General features: G+C 40.6%; 1 protein-coding gene across 1 annotated transcript in view; it reads left to right on the top strand.

Moving 5' to 3' along the window:
• Positions 1-761: 761 nt before the first annotated feature.
• Positions 762-20,513, top strand: part of LOC311056855 (beta-1,3-glucosyltransferase-like) — a 62,017-nt gene continuing 42,265 nt past the window's right edge. The window contains exons 1-9 of the mRNA XM_084073694.1: positions 762-835; positions 2,486-2,535; positions 2,860-2,896; positions 5,984-6,093; positions 13,692-13,768; positions 16,647-16,761; positions 17,218-17,354; positions 18,302-18,365; positions 18,623-18,742. Of these exons, the coding sequence (XP_083929820.1) occupies positions 775-835; positions 2,486-2,535; positions 2,860-2,896; positions 5,984-6,093; positions 13,692-13,768; positions 16,647-16,761; positions 17,218-17,354; positions 18,302-18,365; positions 18,623-18,742 (771 nt within the window). The 5' untranslated portion in view covers positions 762-774. The remainder of the gene's footprint in view (positions 836-2,485; positions 2,536-2,859; positions 2,897-5,983; positions 6,094-13,691; positions 13,769-16,646; positions 16,762-17,217; positions 17,355-18,301; positions 18,366-18,622; positions 18,743-20,513) is intronic.

Here is a 20,513-nt window from a genome sequence, read left to right as displayed (position 1 = left end):
TGGTGGGCATCACTTCCTGTCGATTTGATCAGGTATCGGGGATCAAATCAACAGGAAGTGATGCCCACCATGCCCTAGGAAACTTGTAGATAGGGTTACCAGTGGTGGAAAAAGTACTCACATTCTTTACTTAAGTAAAAGTATAAATACTAGCAATGTAGAAATACTCTGTTACAAGTAAAAGTGCGGAATTCAAGAAAAGTAGGTTGGTATCAAAATGTACTTAAAGTACCAAAAGTAGAAAGTACCAAAAGTAGAAAGTACTCATTATGCAGAATGTCCCGTTTCACATAGTTTTCAAATGTATAAAATGCATTATAAACTTTTGAAAATAACAGATCTACAAGCTCTTGACCCCGTGTTCATGTCCATTAATTAATGCCCAGCCCATTTAAACCATTATAACTCTATGATTTAAACCATGAATTAATGTCCAGCCCATTTAAACCATTATAACTCTATGATTTAAACCATTCATTGATGTACAGCCCATTTAAACCATTATAACTCTATGATTAAACCATTAATTAATGTCCAGCCCATTTAAACCATTATAACTCTATGATTTAAACGCACTTCAAACTCAAACGAGGCTGCTGTATAATTCTTTGGCCACAGGAGGGCGTCATAACACAACGCAACAGAGACAAGGCTCTCTCTCTCTCTCAGAGCGTGTTGCTGAACACTGTTGGCTACCTTATACTTATAGACAGCGTTCCACCATGCATAATGTCATTATCTAGGCTTCCATAAAAGCAACACTTACAGGCAACCATGACACCATATAATAACATGGTTATCGGCTGCAACCGTGTCGCTGTGTTTCTGCTGCTTGGTAAGTAGACTGTTAGACCACAGCACAGGCTGCAGCTAGTAGCAGCTAATGGAATGTTGACAGACATGGAACCTGCATAGCCATGGACGCTCGTCTGTCACAAGCGTCATGGCGCAACTTGTTCCTGGTTTTGGACATTTCTCCAATTACATCCCATGCATCTACATAAACGTTCAGATTTAAAATATGAGGTGCTGACCACATGGCCACGGATGTAACACGTTGAAACGCTTAGGTCTAAGTACCGTGTCCTCCGTATTGTTTAATAAAAAAAGCATTTTAATCCGATTGGTGGCTATTTTCCTCATAGTTATGATGTATCAGAGTGCAATACACCTCCCAACCGATAAGGTCGCGTAGTTGAAAGCATATGAAGGACATTTTGAAAAAATGGTCACCGATTGGTTTAAAATGCTTTTTATTGCACAATACGGTAGATACGGGTACTTAGACTCGAGCGTTTTAACTTGTTACATCCATGGCAGTTGGGTCAGCACTTTATATTTGGAATTTGAGCGTTTATGTAGACATACGGGTTGTAAATGGAGACATTTCCAAAACCAGGAACAAGTTGCGCTATGTTTCAGGGATAGGAACCTACAGAGTCGAGCCGGGTCTGTTTACACCCATTGTTTGGTTCGCCCACGTGCTGGACCGTGGCTTTTAGGTGTTAAATAATAGACAATTGAATTAACCTAGTAATACAGATTATTTTGGAGTATGGAGTAACATGAGCCAGCCACCCCATATGTCCAGCAACCCAAAAAACATTAATATGTAGTATGTAGTATCATTTATGAATTAGGGTTTGGATCATACTGTTTACAGAATAAACAGGGCTACTAGAATGATATGTTTCTGTTTGTGTTTCTGGAATATATGAACTGAATGATTTCATTGAGCTCTTGATATACAGTATAATTGTAGCCTACTAGATCAGATGGTCTGTCCTGCTATGTAGTAGGCTAAGGCTACACAATTTATTTGTTCAGAATCTGGATTGTCTGTGCAAGATGAGCAAGTGGGTTTGGGGTAAATTGAGCCTTAAAACAATGAGGGGAAAAAAAAAATCTTAAAATATTTTTTGTACTCAACATGGCTGTCTTAGTTAATGCATATCGTTTTTAGTTTATGAAGACATAATGCAATAGTCCAGTGGTTCTCAACCTTTTCAGGCCGCGACCCCCCAAATCATAATGATATTTGAACTGGGGACCCTCCACCCTGATAAGCACATGGAACTGAAGGAGTTGAGGCATCACATTTTGTTTGACTCCGTTCCACAGATAATTATTTGGAAAATAGCAGATCTACAAGCTTATAGCCTACAAGAAAATAATTCTCTACAAGAAAATCATTTCTTTCAATTCTTTTTTTTTCTCAATTCAATTCAAATCTTTTAGTTTCAAGAAAAAAAATCTCTACAAGAAAATAGCAGATCTACAAGCGTTGTGAGCTTGAAGATCGGCTATTTTCAATAATCTTTGCCTCTTTCTTATATTATTTAAAATTGTGGTTGAGAACCACTCAGGATTCACTAATGATCTTGCTACTTAATAGATACAGTAGCTAGATACTAGTGAATCCTATTATTTCAGTATTTATTGCCATAACTCCCCACATGGACTGAAGTTCATCTTTCCTCCACAGGCCTTTATTCCTGCTGTGAGGCTGCTGACAAAGACACACAACACAATCATGTAAGTATGGTCTCCAAATGAGTCCATTGTGCATTATCAGTAGGCCTATGTGTGTATGGGTGAATTGGAATAACTGTAATACAAGACAAATGTACAATATTTAACAATATTTGATACTTTTGGTTATTAAAAAATAGCAGAAGATCTACAAGCTTGACAGCTTTTTTTTAAAAACGTTTGAAAAATCGTGACATTTATTGGGACAATTTTGAATTTGGGGGTCCTTGACTTGAAAAAGTTTGAGAACCACTGCCATAAAGTTGATGATGATGATATTGTTTTGCTTTCTAAATGATAGACATATCATTGTTGTTGTCACTGCAGGCAACAGAGAGTCACACTGCACACAGTCCTCCAGGTGGTAAGTAGGCAGATTGCATGATGCATCCCATAGGAAAAAGGAAATTAATATTTACTGTATATTTTCACATTATATTTGATATCTCCCTCAGTGATCCACACCTCCTCGACGTGTGTGTGTGTGTGTGTGTGTGTGTGTGTGTGTGTGTGTGTGTGTGTGTGTGTGTGTGTGTGTGTGTGTGTGTGTGTGTGTGTGTGTGTGTGTGTGTGTGTGTGTGTGTGTGTGTGTGCCCTTTTCTTTTTTACACAATATATTTCAAGACTTATTTTTCCATTGTACTTTTTTGCAACATAATGCTTTGGCTAAACAAAATTAATCCAAGACACTCTTCTTTAGACAAACAAGACAAACAAGCAAAAACCTTTAATGGCAAAATAAATCTGCCAAAGTGTTTGAGCCCAAAGGTGGCCTAGAAAACATGTAATGACTAGAAAAAGTGCTCCTCGGAGCACAGGTCTCCGCCACGTCAGGTACGTTATTGTGCCTCCTGGTGGCGCTATAATAGGCCAATGTGAAAAGGGGGCCATTTATTCTTAGGCCTTTCACGGCAATCGAACACTTTGATGCATTTTGTTCCAAAAATGTGTTTTTTGCTTGTTAGATCTGGTGGTGGCGCTATAACAGGCCAATGTGAAAAGGGGCCACCCTTTCATTTCATTTCTTCCTGGGGCAAGCGGGAATCTACGTGGAAACTTTCACGGAAATCGCATGCTTCGTTCATGATTTGAGGCATTGTGTTAAAAATGAACCAATCCTGCAAATTTTAGGAGCCAATATTAGCCAATCAGGATGGAATCTGCTAAATCAGACAGATCCGTGTTGATCACATGACTATAGAGATACTGTGTACCGATTTGCGTGTTTTTTGGAGAAAATCTCTAGGAGTAATATTAATAATTTTGTGTGGTCCTTGACATGAAAAAAGTTTCCGAACCATGATATTATATGATAAAATACGTAAAAAAAAAAAAACTGAAGCAAAGATTTATATGACTTCAAATCAATATCACGATTATTTCAAACTTTTGTCTCGATTACGATTAATGAAGGTTTATAAAAAATACATTAAAAATTGTGCAAATGGCAGATATAAAATCTACAAGCTCACAGCGCGTCACGATGCGGCGGGATCTATTTCAATATATCTTTGGTTAATTGACCAGCCCTAGTTGGTGCTCTCTTAACACATCCGCTGCCATGGACGCAGATCTGCGTACTAATAGATGTGTCCAAAACCATGGCCTGAGACACGCAAATTGCTGGCAGTCAAGGGGGTAAATTATGAATAAACTCTGGCAGTCAATGTAAAAACTATAGGGGTTCATGGGATTACCTCTCGTAAGGTCTCATCACATTGAATCAGGTTCCAATTCCTTTTAACCCATTAAAACCAGGAAGGCATCTGCATCATTTTAACCACTTTAGCCATTATTTTATTGATTGGCTATTCAAAAATTGCAGATTTACAAGCTCATAGCGCGTCACTTTGTGTCTGAGCTTGTAGATCTGCTATTTTTTTTAAATTGGGATTTTGGTTTTGCAAATCTTTGAATATATATATATATATATATTCAACTCAAATCCTTGCCTCTGGAGGTCCCTGCCCGGAACAAAATATTTTGAGGTGGGGGTCCGCGGGCCAAATGCATATCATTTTGCATATTATTTTCATCATTTTCATCGTGTCCTTGACACGAGAAAGTTTGAGAACCACCGATATAGAAACATACGTTTTTTCTGAAAACAAACTACTGATTTAGAAGTCATTTTGTCCTCAGGTCTAAATGGATTAATTATCTTGAGTACATTGTACGCTTGTTGGCATTTTGTACAACGAACAGAAGTATGACAAATGTGTAGAGGAAGAGTGGCTATCCTGGCAAGAAAGCTGAGGGATGTACTTTGTTTTTGTACCATGCTTTCAAATGTTGGTTTCTGTAGAATGGAAAAAGATCAACTTTGGCATCAAAATCACTCGAGGAAATGAAAGTCCTCCAGACAAATCTTCAATGTGAATGTCTGTGAGAGGAGTACCTGATAAATTGATTACATTCTCTGCTCCCATGTAGCTTCTGTTGTTGTGATTTGATTTGATTTTGGTAAAAATAAATACAAGTTCCAACAAAGTATAACTTCAACCCAGGAGGTTGTGCACGTAAAGAGTAATGAAACACTTATTGTCTCCGCCAGGCCGAAGGCATGGTGAGAGAGTATGTTTTGCACCCTTTCCGTCCTTCTGTCTGTGTCTGTGAACTGCTAATCTCCGGCACCGTTGGCCTGATCGCAGCGAAACTTTGCACACACACTCCCTGGATGCCAATTCCGCACCTCTGCCCCAATTTTTTCAAAGTTTTCACATGGGCCTGTTATAGTGCCACTTTTACCACCACTGGTGTGCAGTACCCACCGCAGAGTTAAAACAAATAGCCAATCTACAAGCTCTCAACACGTCACGATGCAACACCACCGTATGACATAGTACAAAATGTAGTGAAAAGGGAGTGAAATAAGTGATTAAACCAATTGATAGACCAATGAATGAAAAACAGCAGTCAGTCAAAACAAGCGAGTTCAGCAGCACACCATCTGGAATTAGCTGAGGAGCTGCTGTTTCCCTGAATGCACAGCAGACGCCTGACCCCATGTTCCCAAATAACGCAAGGTGGAATGGAAAGATGAGAATGATGATGTATTTCTCTGCTTCTGTTTTTATTTTCACTCTTTTTATTGTGTGTGTGTGTGTGTGTGTGTGCTTATCTCTGTCTGTCTGTCTGTCTGTCTGTCTCTAGACAGGAGAGGACCTATGTTTTTGCCAAAGCATTAACAGTATACACATACAAAGGATAATTGTGAACAGTATCTTCCATAAAGTGACAATGTAAAGAACAAACAAATAGTGCATGTTTTTCATAAAAATAACAAAGATAACTCTCTGTCTCTGTCTCTGTCTCTCTCTCTGTCTCTGTCTCTGTCTCTCTCTCTGTCTCTGTCTCTGTCTCTGTCTCTGTCTCTCTCTCTGTCTCTGTCTCTGTCTCTGTCTCTGTCTCTGTCTCTCTCTCTGTCTCTGTCTCTGTCTCTCTCTCTCAGGGTTGGAGGAGGTAGTGCTGGTGGTCCAAAGCCAGAAGAATACCTTCCACGCTCGTCGGGCCACACAGGTGAAGGAGGACATTCTACAGCAGGCGGCCCAACTAGGACAGGTAGTTTACTATAACTACTACTATTAACCCATTAAGACCTGAAGCCGATTCTCCGATGTCTCCTAAATCCCAACAGTATTCTGAAAAACGTATGTTTCTATATCAGTAGACTGCCCTAGCGTGTCTGTTATCATGTCTAGACGGGCGGGTTCAAAATCTGCGGAGAAAGATTCCGCCGGATCCTATTGGTTCACCGATCTGTCCGTCAGCCCCCACCGCGCCCCTCCTCCTCCCCAATGCGTAGCATTGAGAGCCCTGACGTCACAACATTTGGAGCGACGCCCACTGCACTCTGGTTGGTTGGCGGAAATGAAACACTTCCTATGCCCGGAACATCAACTGGTTGGTCCAGGCTTTTATTTTTTAGCAAAACTAAAAAATAAAAGCCTGGAGATCGAGGCTACTATATCAGTGGTGCTCAATATTTGTCATGTCAAGGACCCCCAGAATTATATGTATTTGGACGCCGACCCCCATCTCAAAATATGTTGTTCCAGGGGGTCCCAGAAGCAAAGATTTGAGTTAAAAATGTTCGCTTTAAAAATATATATATATTCAAAGATTTGCACACTTTCACTATTTTTCAAAAATAGCAGATCTACAAGCTCATAGCGCGGCACTCGGACAGTGGTGGGCTTTTACTGAACCCCCCCAGCCCCACATAAATCTTGTCAAGCAAAAATAATGGCAATCTGAGTTCCCAGAAGTTGTCGCCAGCTCTCACATAAAAACAGGAGGGGCGAGAACACGATGCTGGCTCCTATTACTGGAGCTACTGAATAACTCGCTGAAAGGCTGGTCCCTAACTATAGACTGGGCCGCTATCCAGCTTTTCTGTCAGAACAAAAGGGCAAAGCACCTCAGGTGCCCCCCAGTCCGCCTCCATGGCAGTGTTGCCATGTCTGCTTATTATAAGCGACTTTGGGCTTTTTCCCCCTGTAAAGTCGCTTGGAAATATTGGAAGTTGCGGGTTGCATTTTTTTGTTGGCTTGTTTCTAAAGTGTGGGTTGCTTATTTGGGCTTGCTTCCTAATTCTTTGACCAGTGTTTTCTCAAACATTTTCATGTCAAGTAGGGGAGATCGGGAATGGTTGTCACACTTTTTACTCTGACTTGAATTGCTCATCAACAACCCATCTGATGATAATCACTCCTACATTAGGAAGGAAGTTTAAGGTCTTGGCTTGAAATGGGTATAACTTTTTTCCACATACCTTATTCTATCAGGAAGTTATTAGCCATCAAAGTGACTTTGACACATTGTGACAACCAACCCCATACCGGGGTAGCTTGTCACAATGTACGGGGTTGGTTGTCCCTATAGTTAATCAATGGGATTTGGGATGGCTGTCACATGGCTGTAGCTAGCCAATGACACATGGCGTCTAAATGAAGATATTGACTTCCTCTTTCTAACAAGTGATTTGTTTTTAAATGTCTAATATCCTACAAACTTTTATTACAAAAACCAACACCAAAATAAAAAGTTACTCCGACACCTAAAAAATACAAAATTTCATGTCTGATCAATGTCTTTGATGTGAAATGATGCTGATGTTATGTAACATGACTGATATCAACATGGTGAAACAGCGCCCTCTAGTTTGGCTGTAATAAGCACTGTGACAACCAACCCGTGTGACAACAAGCCCCGGTCCCCCCCCAGGGACCTCCCGTACTACATTTGTGCTGTTAAAATGTTTCAAAAATATCTTTTTTTAAATCACTGTTTTTTTGCTTGTATCTCTCGCAAAATCTGCAAAATCTGCAAAAGCTGTGCATGTAAGCTGCTCCCATGTGTGGGAGGTGTGTGTGTGTAGCAGCCTGTGATGGCAAAGAAGGACATGGTTGAAGAGAGCAGCCAGGCACGTTGTTCGGTGGACACTAGACAGTCCCAAACCTGGGTAAAGAAAGGTCGGGTGTATCACAGCTGTGTCCTGCTTGAAGCGGCCATGGCTGAAGGCTGTAGTGTATGGGCAGGGGGTCTTCAACAGGGGGTCCGGGACCCCTAGGGTGTCCTCAGGAGTTACTACAGGGGGTGCCGTCACATCTTTGTGTGATTACATTAACCACTTGAACCCTAGCATCCCTATTCTGAGGGGAACATTAGCCAAAAAATAGCAGATCTACAAGCTCACAACGCCTCGCGCTGCGAGGCGTTGTGAGCTTGTATATCGGCTATTTTCAGCAAAGATGTTGTTTTTTTGGGGTGGGGTTTGAGTGGTTAACTGTCTGAAAATACACATGAATCCAACACAACACTACACAATGATAGTGTTGACAAAGAAGTCTATGAAAAAGTTTAATATTTAACACAATATTATACAACAGGTATGGGGGGGGGGTCGGTATGGGGGGGGGGTCCCTGCTTCATCTCTCTCTCAGCTAAGGGGTCCTTGGCCTGAAAACCGTTGAAGACCCCTGGTGTATGGGAATCAGAAGGTTTTCCTGCAGTACATGATTCTTACCACTAGACGTCCTCGCTGCCTCAGACACTACTGCAGTAAGCTCCTCGTCTACACCAAGGGTGCAACAAACCTTTCCAGTATCAACCCAGGAATATCAATTAAATGTCGTCGACGACCTAACCCCATGAATTATTTATTATTCACGATCATTAATTGACATTTTGACTGCTGACAACAGCCATAAAGTTTGTCGGTGCACTATAACCATGAACTTCTTTAGGCAAACATAATATATAATGATAATAATACGTTTTTCAAGGAACACCGAAGGCCAGTGATGGAAGAAGTGCTCAAATGTTCCACTTAAGTAAAAGTATCAATACCCTTTTTTAGAAATAGTATGTTACAAGTATAAGTTCGGTATTCAAACTGTACTTGAGTAAAGTGCTTGAGTACATGTACTTTGTTACTTTCCCAAAAACTTTCTGAAGTAGCCTGGGGTGGCAGTGGCTCAGGGGTAGAGTGGCCGATAGAGCGGCCAGATGGCAACCGTGAAGTTCCCAGTTCGATCCCGGGCTCCCCCAGAGTTAGTGTCAAAGTGTCCTTGAGCAAGACACTGAACCCCAAATTGGCATTTCCGGCTCTGTATCATCAGGCAGTGAAAGCATCATCCATAGGATAGCTAACAGCGCCATCTAGTGGAAAACCACTGAAAATTAAAAAGTCGTCCAAACTCGTCGTTGGCATGGACGCGTTAATTTAAAAACACTCAGAAATGTCAATGTAATTCTTCTCGTGCCCTGGCCCTAATTAAAACTTTGAGTTTTAATCAGGGCACCTTTACGTATACCTGTACACAGCCTGAGGTCCTCAGGCAGACAGACTCCTGCGGGTTGTTACTGAGTTGCGGCTGAAGTCAAAGTGTGAGTGTGTCTTTGCTGTCAGGACTCCTCAACTGTGGAATGACCTTCCTGAGGAGATAAATCCTGATAAATCACTATTTTTTTTGTTTTCTTTTTTACATTTTTTAAACATTTGGCCGACAATGACATGCCCCAAATAGGAATGTCTAGTTCAAAGTGGTTATTGCATTTATTTAACACTTTTTAAAAATGTATTTGCACTTTTATATTCCTTGACTTTTCTGACATATCATCAGAATCAGTCAGTTTGCAATTAGATCATCTCCCTTCATTCCTCAGCGCTTGGCCTGTGAGCACATCCTGCTCATCTTAATGATATAATCAGCAGTCGGCACACTCAAGGGTGTCTAGCAGCATAACTCAAGATTTAATTGAAAGAGGAGAACATTTTATTAAAAGAAAATACTAGAAAGATAGACTAAACTTTTATAATGTGTGGCCGTTATAATGGAGCAAACTCCTCAATACCGTCTTCCATTACAAAAAACGGGGACTCCTATTGTTGGGGAAGACACGGTTCTGGTCATTCATTTCTAGATTTCTTTGGCTGTTCAAAAGTTTGTAGATCTGCTCCAAAAAATAATAATCGTGGAACATTTGTGCAAATCTTTGAATATATATACACACACACACACACACACACACACACACACACACACACACACACACACACACACACACACACACACACACACACACACAAGCCTAGTAGCAGTAGCGTAACCTCACAAAATGCAAGCCTGCCAACTCGATGGCCGATCTACACGCTCACAACGCGTCGCGATGCGACGCGTTGTGAGCGTGTAGATCGGCTCGCGTGTAGATCGGCTCTTTTCATATAGCCTATGTATAAAATAGGGCTGAAGTGGTTAATGTATGTTCTATAATATAATAGTTTATGTCTGCAAAGTAACTAGTAACTAAAGTTTTCAAATAATTGTAGTGGAGTAAAAGTACAACATTCGCCTCTGAGATATGGTGGAGTAGAAGTTAAAGTACTGAAAATTGGAAATACTCCAGTAGAGTAAAAAAATACCTCAAAATTGTACTTACAGTAAGTACAGTACTTGAGTAAAGGTACTTAGTTACTTTACACCACTGCACACAGCGCGTGCCCTGTCACTGCTTGGAGGTGAACAGCGGGCTCCCTGCTAGCCAGTAGCAGCTTATCATGTGTGCTGCAGCTGCCTGATGAAGACACAACCTTCTGTCACCCCAGGGGGGCGACGTGGAGCAGCAGCCAAGTAATGACAGATGTGACTGTTGGGAGGCCAGACTGTGTGAGTGCAGGCAAGGTTATTACAGTTCTGCAGTGGTGGAAAGTAACTACTGTAAGTACATTTACTTAAGTACAATTTTAAGGTATTTGTACTTTAGTATGAGTTTTTCCATTTTCCAATAGTTTTACCTCTACTCCACTACATCTCAGAGGCAAATATTGTACTTTCACTCCACTACAATTATTTGAAAACTTTAGTTACTAGTTACTTTGCAGATATCAATTATTACATTATAAGACATACATTAACCACTTTAGCCCTACTTTATACATAGGCTATTTGGAAATAGCCGATCTACAAGCTCACAACGCGTCGCCTCCCGGCGCGTTGTGAGCTTGTAGATCTGCTATCTACCTAATGTTCTATCCCAGAATAGGTATGCTCATTGAGCGCACAGCTCAGAGAGAAACATGTGCTGGGTTGTTTTAGCCGGTGACAGCCCCAGACAGTCTGTGACAGAGGAAGCACTGGGCTGTTTGCTGTCGTAATTTGCCGCTACGACCCTTTTGATTGAACAGTAAACTCATTCTGTCACCAGAGTGTGTTCCTCAATTTCCCTTTGACAATGGCATATAATATGGTACATGTACATGATTGCACCGAAAACCATGCAGTGATTCATCTTTTCCCAAGCATTAAGATTGAGGAGTTTTCCTGGACATGATGAACCCGGCGGCTGTATAGACCTAGAGCTACTGTCAGATGTGCACCCATTCTCTCTCTCTCTGTGTCTCTCTGTGTGTCTCTCTCTCTCTCTCTCTCTCTCTCGCTCGCTCTCTCTCTCTCGCCGTCTCTCTGTCTCTCTCTTCACACGCACACGCGCGCACACACACACACACACACACACACACACACACACACACACACACACACACACACACACACACACACACACACACACACACACACACACACACACACACGCACGCGTACACACACGCACGCGTACACACACACACACACACACACACACACACACACACACACACACACACACACACACACACACACACACACACACACACACACACGCACACACACCAGAGACCTAACCTCACTAAATATAATTAAACCCATTAAAAGTTTATTTCATTTGAATAATGATTTTTCTTTTTCCATTATGCTTTGATTATCCAACACACTGAGGTTGCTATCTGTTGATGATATGGTATGATTAAGACGAGTAGGATGGGGCTCACGGGCCATGTGCTGCGGGGGACGAGTGATTAGTGTAAGGTTCACGCTCGTCTAATTACAAAACTGAATTAATTAGATTAACTTAGATTAATTAATTAACATTAACACATAACACATAACACACACAACAAAAGTTGCAGTGTGGAATAAGAACATTAACCCATTAAGACGGGGAACGCATCTGTGTGTCATTTTTACACTTCTTTGGCTATTGAAAAACAGTAGATATACAAGCTCATAGCACGGCACCGAGTGCCGTGCTATGAGCTTGTAGATCTGCTATTTTTTATTTTTATCGTGAAAATGTGTGCAAATGATATATATTTATTTTTAAAGTAAACATTTGAAACTCAAATCTTTGCTTCTGGGGGATTCTACAAATGTCTGCTAAATCCCAACAGTTTTTTTGAAAAAAAATGCTGTTATAATCAGTTGTTCTCAAACAATTTCATGTCAAGGACCCCCAAGATGATATGTATTTGGCTGCGTACCCCCCATCTCAAAATATCTAGTTCCAGGGACCCCCATGAAGCAAATATTTGAATTACAAATGTTCGCTTTAAAAAATATTATATTCAAAGATTTTCAGACATTTTCATGATTTTAAAGCAGATCTACAAGCTCATAGCGCGGCACTTTGTACCGCGCCATGAGCTTGTATATCTGCTATTTTTGAATAGCCAAATAAATCTAAAAATGACACAGATTCTTTCCCGGTCTAAATGGGTTAACTCATTGACTGCTAAAGTTAAAACATCGTCTATAGCTGCCCTTGTGTATAGGTATTTTTTGTTGAAAGTAGCAGATCTACAAGCACACAACACGTCGCATAGTAACGTGTTGTGAGCTTGTAAATCGTCTATTTTCAAATAGCCAAAGTTTAAATAGGGCTTAAGTGGTCAATATAATATCCTGTAATAATAATCAAAATCTACAAAGTAACTAGTAACTAAAGTACTTAAATAATTGTAGTGGAGTAAAAGTACAATATTTTCCTGAGATTTATTGTAGTAAAAGTAAAAGTATAGAAAATTGGAAATAGAAAGTAAAAGTACCTCAAAATTGTACTTAAGAACAGTACTTGAGTAAATATACTTAGTTACTGTACACCACTGCATATGGCAGCCTTTTTGACACATCACTCCAGTGAACAGCAGTGGGAGACATACGTACAGTACGTGCATATATCATAGACTGTATAAAAGAGATGCACATAGCCAGACTGCTGGTTTCTACAGACCGAAAATGAAGCCGATTGTTCAGGAATTTGAAATCCGCCATCTCTAATATAAGCTCAAAAGCACGTCGGGAACAGGAACCGGAAAACAATCCCCAAAGAATGCTATTGGTCTGGTAGCTTGTCAATCAAGAGCTGGGGCGGGGAATGAATGCTATTGATTGTGTAGCTTGTCAATCAAATCATCCCGCCCCTTCTAGAGCATAGCCTACTTTATCGTCAATTTTAAAATAAATGGGACCATAATTTACCAAAACGCATATCATGATGATTGAAAGGAGACTTTAAACTAGCGACTGGAAGCATATAGTATTTATGACAATTTTTATTAAGATAAGAAAATCGAGTCTAAAGTTTGTCAAAAACCCATCCGCTTACATTGAGAGAATATTATTTCTGACACCAGCAGGGGTAAAACAGCGAAACTACAGACCATTCATATGAACTGTCTCTTCCGTATTGGAGTCAATGTAAACATTTCAAGCTGGCCCCTTGGTATATATCTATGGTTGGTCCAAAATGACTAACAGTAAACATGGTCTTAATCCATCTAGGGAGTTCCATGTGTCCTCCTCCTGCATGAGCTGTCTGAATACCAAGGTGATTGGAGCATCTTACCTGCTCTACCTCGGTGAGTCACGCACGCACGCACGCACGCACGCACGCACGCACGCACGCACATCAGGTTGAAATAATCAGTTGTGGAAAAAGTACTAAAATGTTGTACTTAACCCATTAAGACCGGGAACGCATGTGTGTCATTTTTAGATTTCTTTGGTGATTCAAAAATAGCAGATCTACAAGCTCATAGCGCGGCACCGAGCTATGAGCTAGTAGATCTGCTATTTTTGGGGGGGAAATTGTGGAATTATTTAGCAAATCTTTGAATATATTGTTTAAAGCGAACATTTTTAAAGGTAGGGTAAGTGATATTTTTTGGTTAAAACAAAAAGTATTTTGTTAAAAGGTTAAAGTACTATATTCTGATAGTAATCATTGCTATAGAGTGTTTGTTCAGTAACAGGAGTCTCCATGTCTCTCCAGATCTTTGATAAACAGAAAATACATTTTCCGGTAGGTGTCAAAATCTCAGCCAATCAGGAGAAAGTACCAATTTTTAAGCTGCTTTTTTTTATAGTGTTCCAGTTCCAAGTTTGCCTGCTAATTTCTTAGTGTCATCACTTCCAATTTCACTTGTTTAATCTATATCCTGATTGAGTTCTCTATCCTGAATTGGAAATGAAACTGAATAATGCATTTTCTGTTTTATAAAGAGCAGGAGAGACAAGGACACTCCTTTTACTGAACACACACTCTATAGCAATGAGTACTATCAGAAAATAGAGCTATTTAACACTTATTTTATCCAAGGAAAATCACTTACCCTACCTTTAACTCAACTCTTTGCTTCTGGGGATTCTACAAATGTCTTCTAAATCTAAATGTTGCTATAATATCAGTGGTTCTCAAAAATGATGTAATGTATTTGGCCGTGGACCCCAACATATCTCAACATATTTTGTTCCAGGGACCCCCAGAAGTTGTGACAGAGTTTAAGATGTTCGCTTTAAAAAATATACTGTATATTCAAAGATTTGCACACATTTTCAAGATTTGTTCACAAAATGGCAGATCTACAAGCTCATAGCGCGGCACTCGGTGCTGCGCTATGAGCTTGTGTATCTGCTATTTTTGAATAGCCCAAAGAAATCTAAAAATCAAAAAAATGACACAGATGCGTTCCCGGTCTTAATGGGTTAAAGGGGAATTTTGGACCACACTTTTCTTACCTTTCAATCTCGAGATTTCAATCTCGTCTATAGCGAGACTTATTTACGGTGGGGCGCATTAACACATTGACCGCCAGAGGTTACTCTCATAATGTACTCACCAGTGCCAACGTTTTATTGTTGTTTTTTGTTTTTTTCACGTCGCCATAGACCTTGTTAAAATCCTTAAAATTGAGCTGTGCACTGTTTGTAAACTTCGTGGAGATCTGCCTGGTTCGAGCAGTGAAGACCACGTGTCAAACGGAGCCGCCATGTTGTAGTTAACTTAGAACGGTTTATGTTAAACAGTGATCACCGAGGAGAAAAAACTAGAAGGGGAAAATGGGGTTTCAGTTTCGTCATTAGAACGTGGGCCGACGGGATCGGCAAAACTGGATCCCGAATAATTCTGTTTCCGGTGGTGTTACAATGAAATGTGCCGTATCGAAAATTGAAAAAAGTTTTTTTTTTTTTTTTTAAAGGAAAAAGCACCACAGCCCGTAGGCTACGGGATCGGCGCTTTACGGTTGGATTTATCGGCCCGTAGGCTACGGGCCTGGCGGTGGTAGTGTTAAAGACAATCACATTGCATAGTGTTCTGTCACTATGAACGTCAGATCTCACCAAAGAAAAGGGGAAAAAAAGCTATAAAGATATGCGATCTAGCGCAAGGCCTATTGGCGGCGCGCGTTTTTAGCTGTGGCGGACCCGGGATGGAGATATGAAATGTTTCTACTGTACCATTCATCCTAGGATATCATAACTTCATAGAAGGTAAGAAAACCGTGGTCCAAAATTCCCCTTTAAAGGTAGGGTATGGGATTTTCTTTGGTTAAAATAAGTGTTAAACAGCTCTATATTCTGATAGTACTCATTGCTATAGAGTGTTTGTTCAGTAAAAGGAGTCTCCCATGTCTCTCCAGCTCTTTATTAAACAGAAAATGCATTTTCAGTCATTTTCTCTCCTGATTGTCTTACAAAAAAACTGAAAATGTATTTATATTTATTCTGTTTACTAATGAGCTGGAGTGTGACCGAACCCCCTGTGACCGAACAATGATGGTCTATCAGAATATAGTACTTTAACCTTTTTAACAAAACAAAAAAAAAAAGACCAAAAAATATCACTTAGCCTACCTTAAAAAAGTAAAAGTACCTATCAATACTGAAATGTAGATATACTGTACTCTGTTACAAGTAGAAGTCCCGTATTCAAAATGCAGCACTACGAGCTTGTAGACCTGCTGTTTTTGAATAGCCCAAAGCCCAAAAATAATGGTTATAGCAAAAAATCAAAAATGACACAGTATGCATTCCCTTAATGGGTTGAATTTAGTCGACCTGAATTTGGCCTTTCTATGCATAGACATATAAAGGTACTGTAGACGCCTCCTTCGGCTTCCGCGTGTGTCACAGAAGGGAGGCATGCGTTAATCCGACAGACCTTTTCTCCGACTATGTGGCATCCGCGTGCGGTTAGGGTTAGGGTGCGGGTTTGGTTCGGGTTTAGTATTGGAAACGTCGGAGCGCTGCGCTGTCGGAGGAAGCACTGTGATTGGCCAGTAGTCACTTTGAGTGTCCGTTTTCCTACGCTAAAATGGCGGCTGCGATACCAATTGCTCCAACCAACTGCAGAGGCCAATGAGGTATCTAGGTTTCTAATATCTATGTTTCTATGACCCAACTGATGACAGAAAATATGTCAGAGTAAAAGGAGCTTCTCATTGGTTGTCTCTCCAGCCTCTCAGCCCTGTCGTGTAGCCAATCAGCGTCCTGGTTTCTCTTCTTGGAGGAGGGAACTAGAGTCAGACTGGCTGGTCTGATGCATGTCTTTGAAAGATACAACGCAAAGGAGGTGAAACGCACGCACGCACGCACGCACACACGCACGCACGCACGCACGCACGCACGCACGCACGCACGCACGCACGCACGCACGCACGCACGCACGTTTCTTTCTATCATCAAATGCACATACTGTACAAGAAGAACATATTTGAAGAGCATATCAAAAGGATAAAACACAAAAAAAGGACTAACATTTTCATTGTGGTCCTTTGATTACTGTACGCACACGCGCACACACACACACACACACACACACACACACACAGACACAGACACACACACACAGTCACACACACACACAGACGCACACACACAGTCACACACACACACACACACACACACACACACACACACACACACACACACACACACACACACACACACACACACACACACACACACACACGCGCCACGCATTGTTATAAATGGTATAACGGTCTTTATTCTTTTTGGCTGGCTACAGGACTGGTTTTTAGGGAAGCGTGTGCATGATGACGCAGCGTCCATCATCCATCACTATGCGTTCTCCGAGGACCCCGCATGGTTCGGTTATCCTGACGCAGCGGCCGGATGGGCGCTCAGCGCCGCTCTGCTGCACAGGCATGTGTTAAAGGTCTTTCTATGAGAGAGTTCTGCTCTGTGTGTGTACAAACAGGGAAAGTGTGTTGTTAAAGAGATAGTTCACCCAAAACAAATTATAATAATTCTGTCGATTAGTCACCCCATGGAAACTTCATCCAATTCATGGATATTTTTTGTTTTGTTGCATTCCTAAGCCAATAATTTGATGACCAGCGGACCGGTAGGCAGCGGTTCGACACAAAGGAGACTCTTTGTGTCTCCTACCGGAAGCGCTGCCAGTCATCAAATTATTGGCTTAGGAATGTGACAAAAACGAAAAAAATATCCATGACCATGATTACAAGTCTCCATTGGGTGACTAATTTATAGAAAGAAATGTCATTTTGGGGGTGAACTATCCCTTTAACCCCCCCCCCCCCCCCATATATCTATTGGGTATCCTTTCAGAGTACAGTTGCATGCATGCGGTGTCTTCTCTCCCAAGCTTGACAAATACAATCTGCCACAACAAAATTTCCTTTAACAAAACATATCTGAAGTTTTTCATAATCATCTTACTCAGGGAAATCGTCACAAATAGAAGACATCTTACTAACAAATACCTCTCTTATATCATCATATTTAGAGCAGTAAAACATTTTCAGTTTCACCAAGTTCACAAAACAAACAGTATCTCTCTTCCTCTGGAGTGGCATTAAGCCTGCCAGTCTCCAGAGCTAATGGCAATGTTCCTGAGCGTATTTGTGCACAGACAGATCATTGTCTTTTGCTTAAATTATACTTCACACAAGGTTCTACAGTGTACTTGTCTTTTATGAGACAATGCGTTCGCAACTTAGGTTTATACCATATATCACTACACCATTTTTCTTTAATTTTGTGAACGTCACATAGTAACTTATTTTGGAAAATAAAAAACAAATCTGTTTGTGAAGATATGAGTCAGTTATTGTCTTATGTTCCAGACTCGCTGAACGAATTCAGCATGATCCGCTGAAATCTGACTTCACCATCGACTTGAAACACGAGGTACTAACCACTGTTCTTCTGTTCAGGCTAGATGGATGCTAGGTTTGATATATATGTGTGCTATGGGAGCACACTTGTTTTCTTGGCACTCTTAACCGTGGGGTCTTTCTTCCTCTCCATCTATCTCCCTCTGTTACTCTCTATTTCTCTCTCCCTCCTATCTATCTGTCTCTCTCTCCCTCCTATCTGTCTCTCTCTCCCGCCTATCTGTCTCTCTCCCTCCTATATGTCTGTCTGTGTCTGTCTCTCTCTCTCAGATTGCTGTGTATATTTGGGAGGAGGGCAGTGGTTCCAGTCTGACAGCAGTACCAGAGTTCTGCACTCAGCAGACAGACCGTCAGTGTGTCACTACCTTCACTACCTACCTGCCTGACTGTGTATGTACTACAATTTACAATGTAGGCATTTAGCGGACGCTCTATATCCGGAGCGACTCGTAAAGACGTACGGTACATCAAATGCAGAGAGACAGTGTATTGCTTCAGTCTGCAGGAATAAAATTGTTAGTCATATTTTAGTCATATGAAATATTTTACCGTTAGTCTAGTTTTAGTCGACTAAATATCATAAGATTAAGATAAGACTAAATCTACTGTTGATTTAGTCGACTAAAATGTATTTTGGCGGTGCCTTGATGCCGTCGTAATGGCTGATTTTACACTTGGTTGCATGCTGAAAATAGCCAATCTACAAGCTCACAACGTGTCGCAGCGGGACGCGCTGTGAGCTTGTAGATCTGCTATTTTCAGAGCACAACACTGGAGCACAACCGAACATAGAATGACTTGTCTTTTAGTTCTACTGGATCTCTTCTCCACTAGTATTTGTTGGCGAAATTGTCAATATATTTAGTCTCAGTTTTAGTCATATATTCAGTCTCAGTTTTAGTCATCGTACATTAGTATTTCGTTTTCGTCATAATTTTAGTCGACAAAATCAACACTGCAATCTCCTCACATTTGGAGGATAATATGAGTTCACTTTGACAAGTGCAGAGTGCAGCATTCTGCCTGTGCGTTAATTGTGTTAAAATGTTTAATCTAATTAATTCCACAAATTAATTAACACTCAGTTATTTTTTTAATACATAATAACGAGGCTTAGAATCATCATCTTCTTCTCGCGTGACATCAGAACCCTCACCTGTAAAAAGCAAACGAACGAAAATAAAAAAGGGTTTAACCCACGTTAACCCTACTGTAGCACCCTATTCTGGGCATGTCATAATAGACAAACATTCGCCATAAATTGCCGAACATTCAGTGAAAATAGCCCTAGACACTATACTGTATACATTGTGAATTAACACATGGGCAATCTATTACATCTATTACAATTGTACAATTACAATTTTAGAATTTGGCATTTAGCAGCCGGGTTAGGGTTAGCACATTACATCAACACATACATCAAATGCAGAGAGACAGCATAGTGGGTTAGGTAAACCGAGAACCTAGCATAAGTCTAAACAATTACTCTAAAACAAATTATCTGCACATTGAAACTACAGGATACCAGGGTAAACAATGAGCCTAGCATCTGTCTAAATGACCCGCTATCTACAGTACATGTTTTTTATGGTGGTTTTTCTTTTGTGTATTACCCATGTCCTTGTTCGGGGCTCTAACAGCCGCTAAGAAGAAAGTCTAGAGCAGGTGTGGGCAACTTTGTAGATGGTGAGGGCCACTGAATTTCCACACTCACTCTGGGGGGCCACATTGTTTATCGGCACTCTCGCCAGTAGTACCCCATTACTCAAAAAGCCCATAATAGTCACATATGTGATAAATAAGGGATATTAACAATTATTATTCGTTGTCTCTTTTTTTTATTTAGCATTTAGTAATGCTTCTATCAACTTAAATACAGCTGTACTGCTAAACAAGACTTCACATTCCTGAGTATGCCTTTCAGAGTGTTGCTGTAACCTTGGCTTAAAAATATACATAAATGAACACCAGAATTATAATTAATAAGGTTTCTATTAAAATAAACGAGAGCGCGCTCTACCGGTGGACTGATGTAATTAAAATGGATCATGGAAAGTTGCATGTTTGGAACAGCTGAAGGCAATAGTTCACCATTTCGGATATGTTTAGATGACATTGTTTTTCTTTGTGATTTCAAAAGTGCAAAAGAAAATAATTC

Source organism: Gymnoscopelus microlampas (genome assembly GCF_963454915.1).
Source record: "Gymnoscopelus microlampas genome assembly, chromosome: 12".
Taxonomy (NCBI): domain Eukaryota; kingdom Metazoa; phylum Chordata; class Actinopteri; order Myctophiformes; family Myctophidae; genus Gymnoscopelus; species Gymnoscopelus microlampas.
The sequence above is the reverse complement of the archived record's forward strand: the minus strand, read 5'-3'. Positions and strand labels throughout refer to the sequence as shown.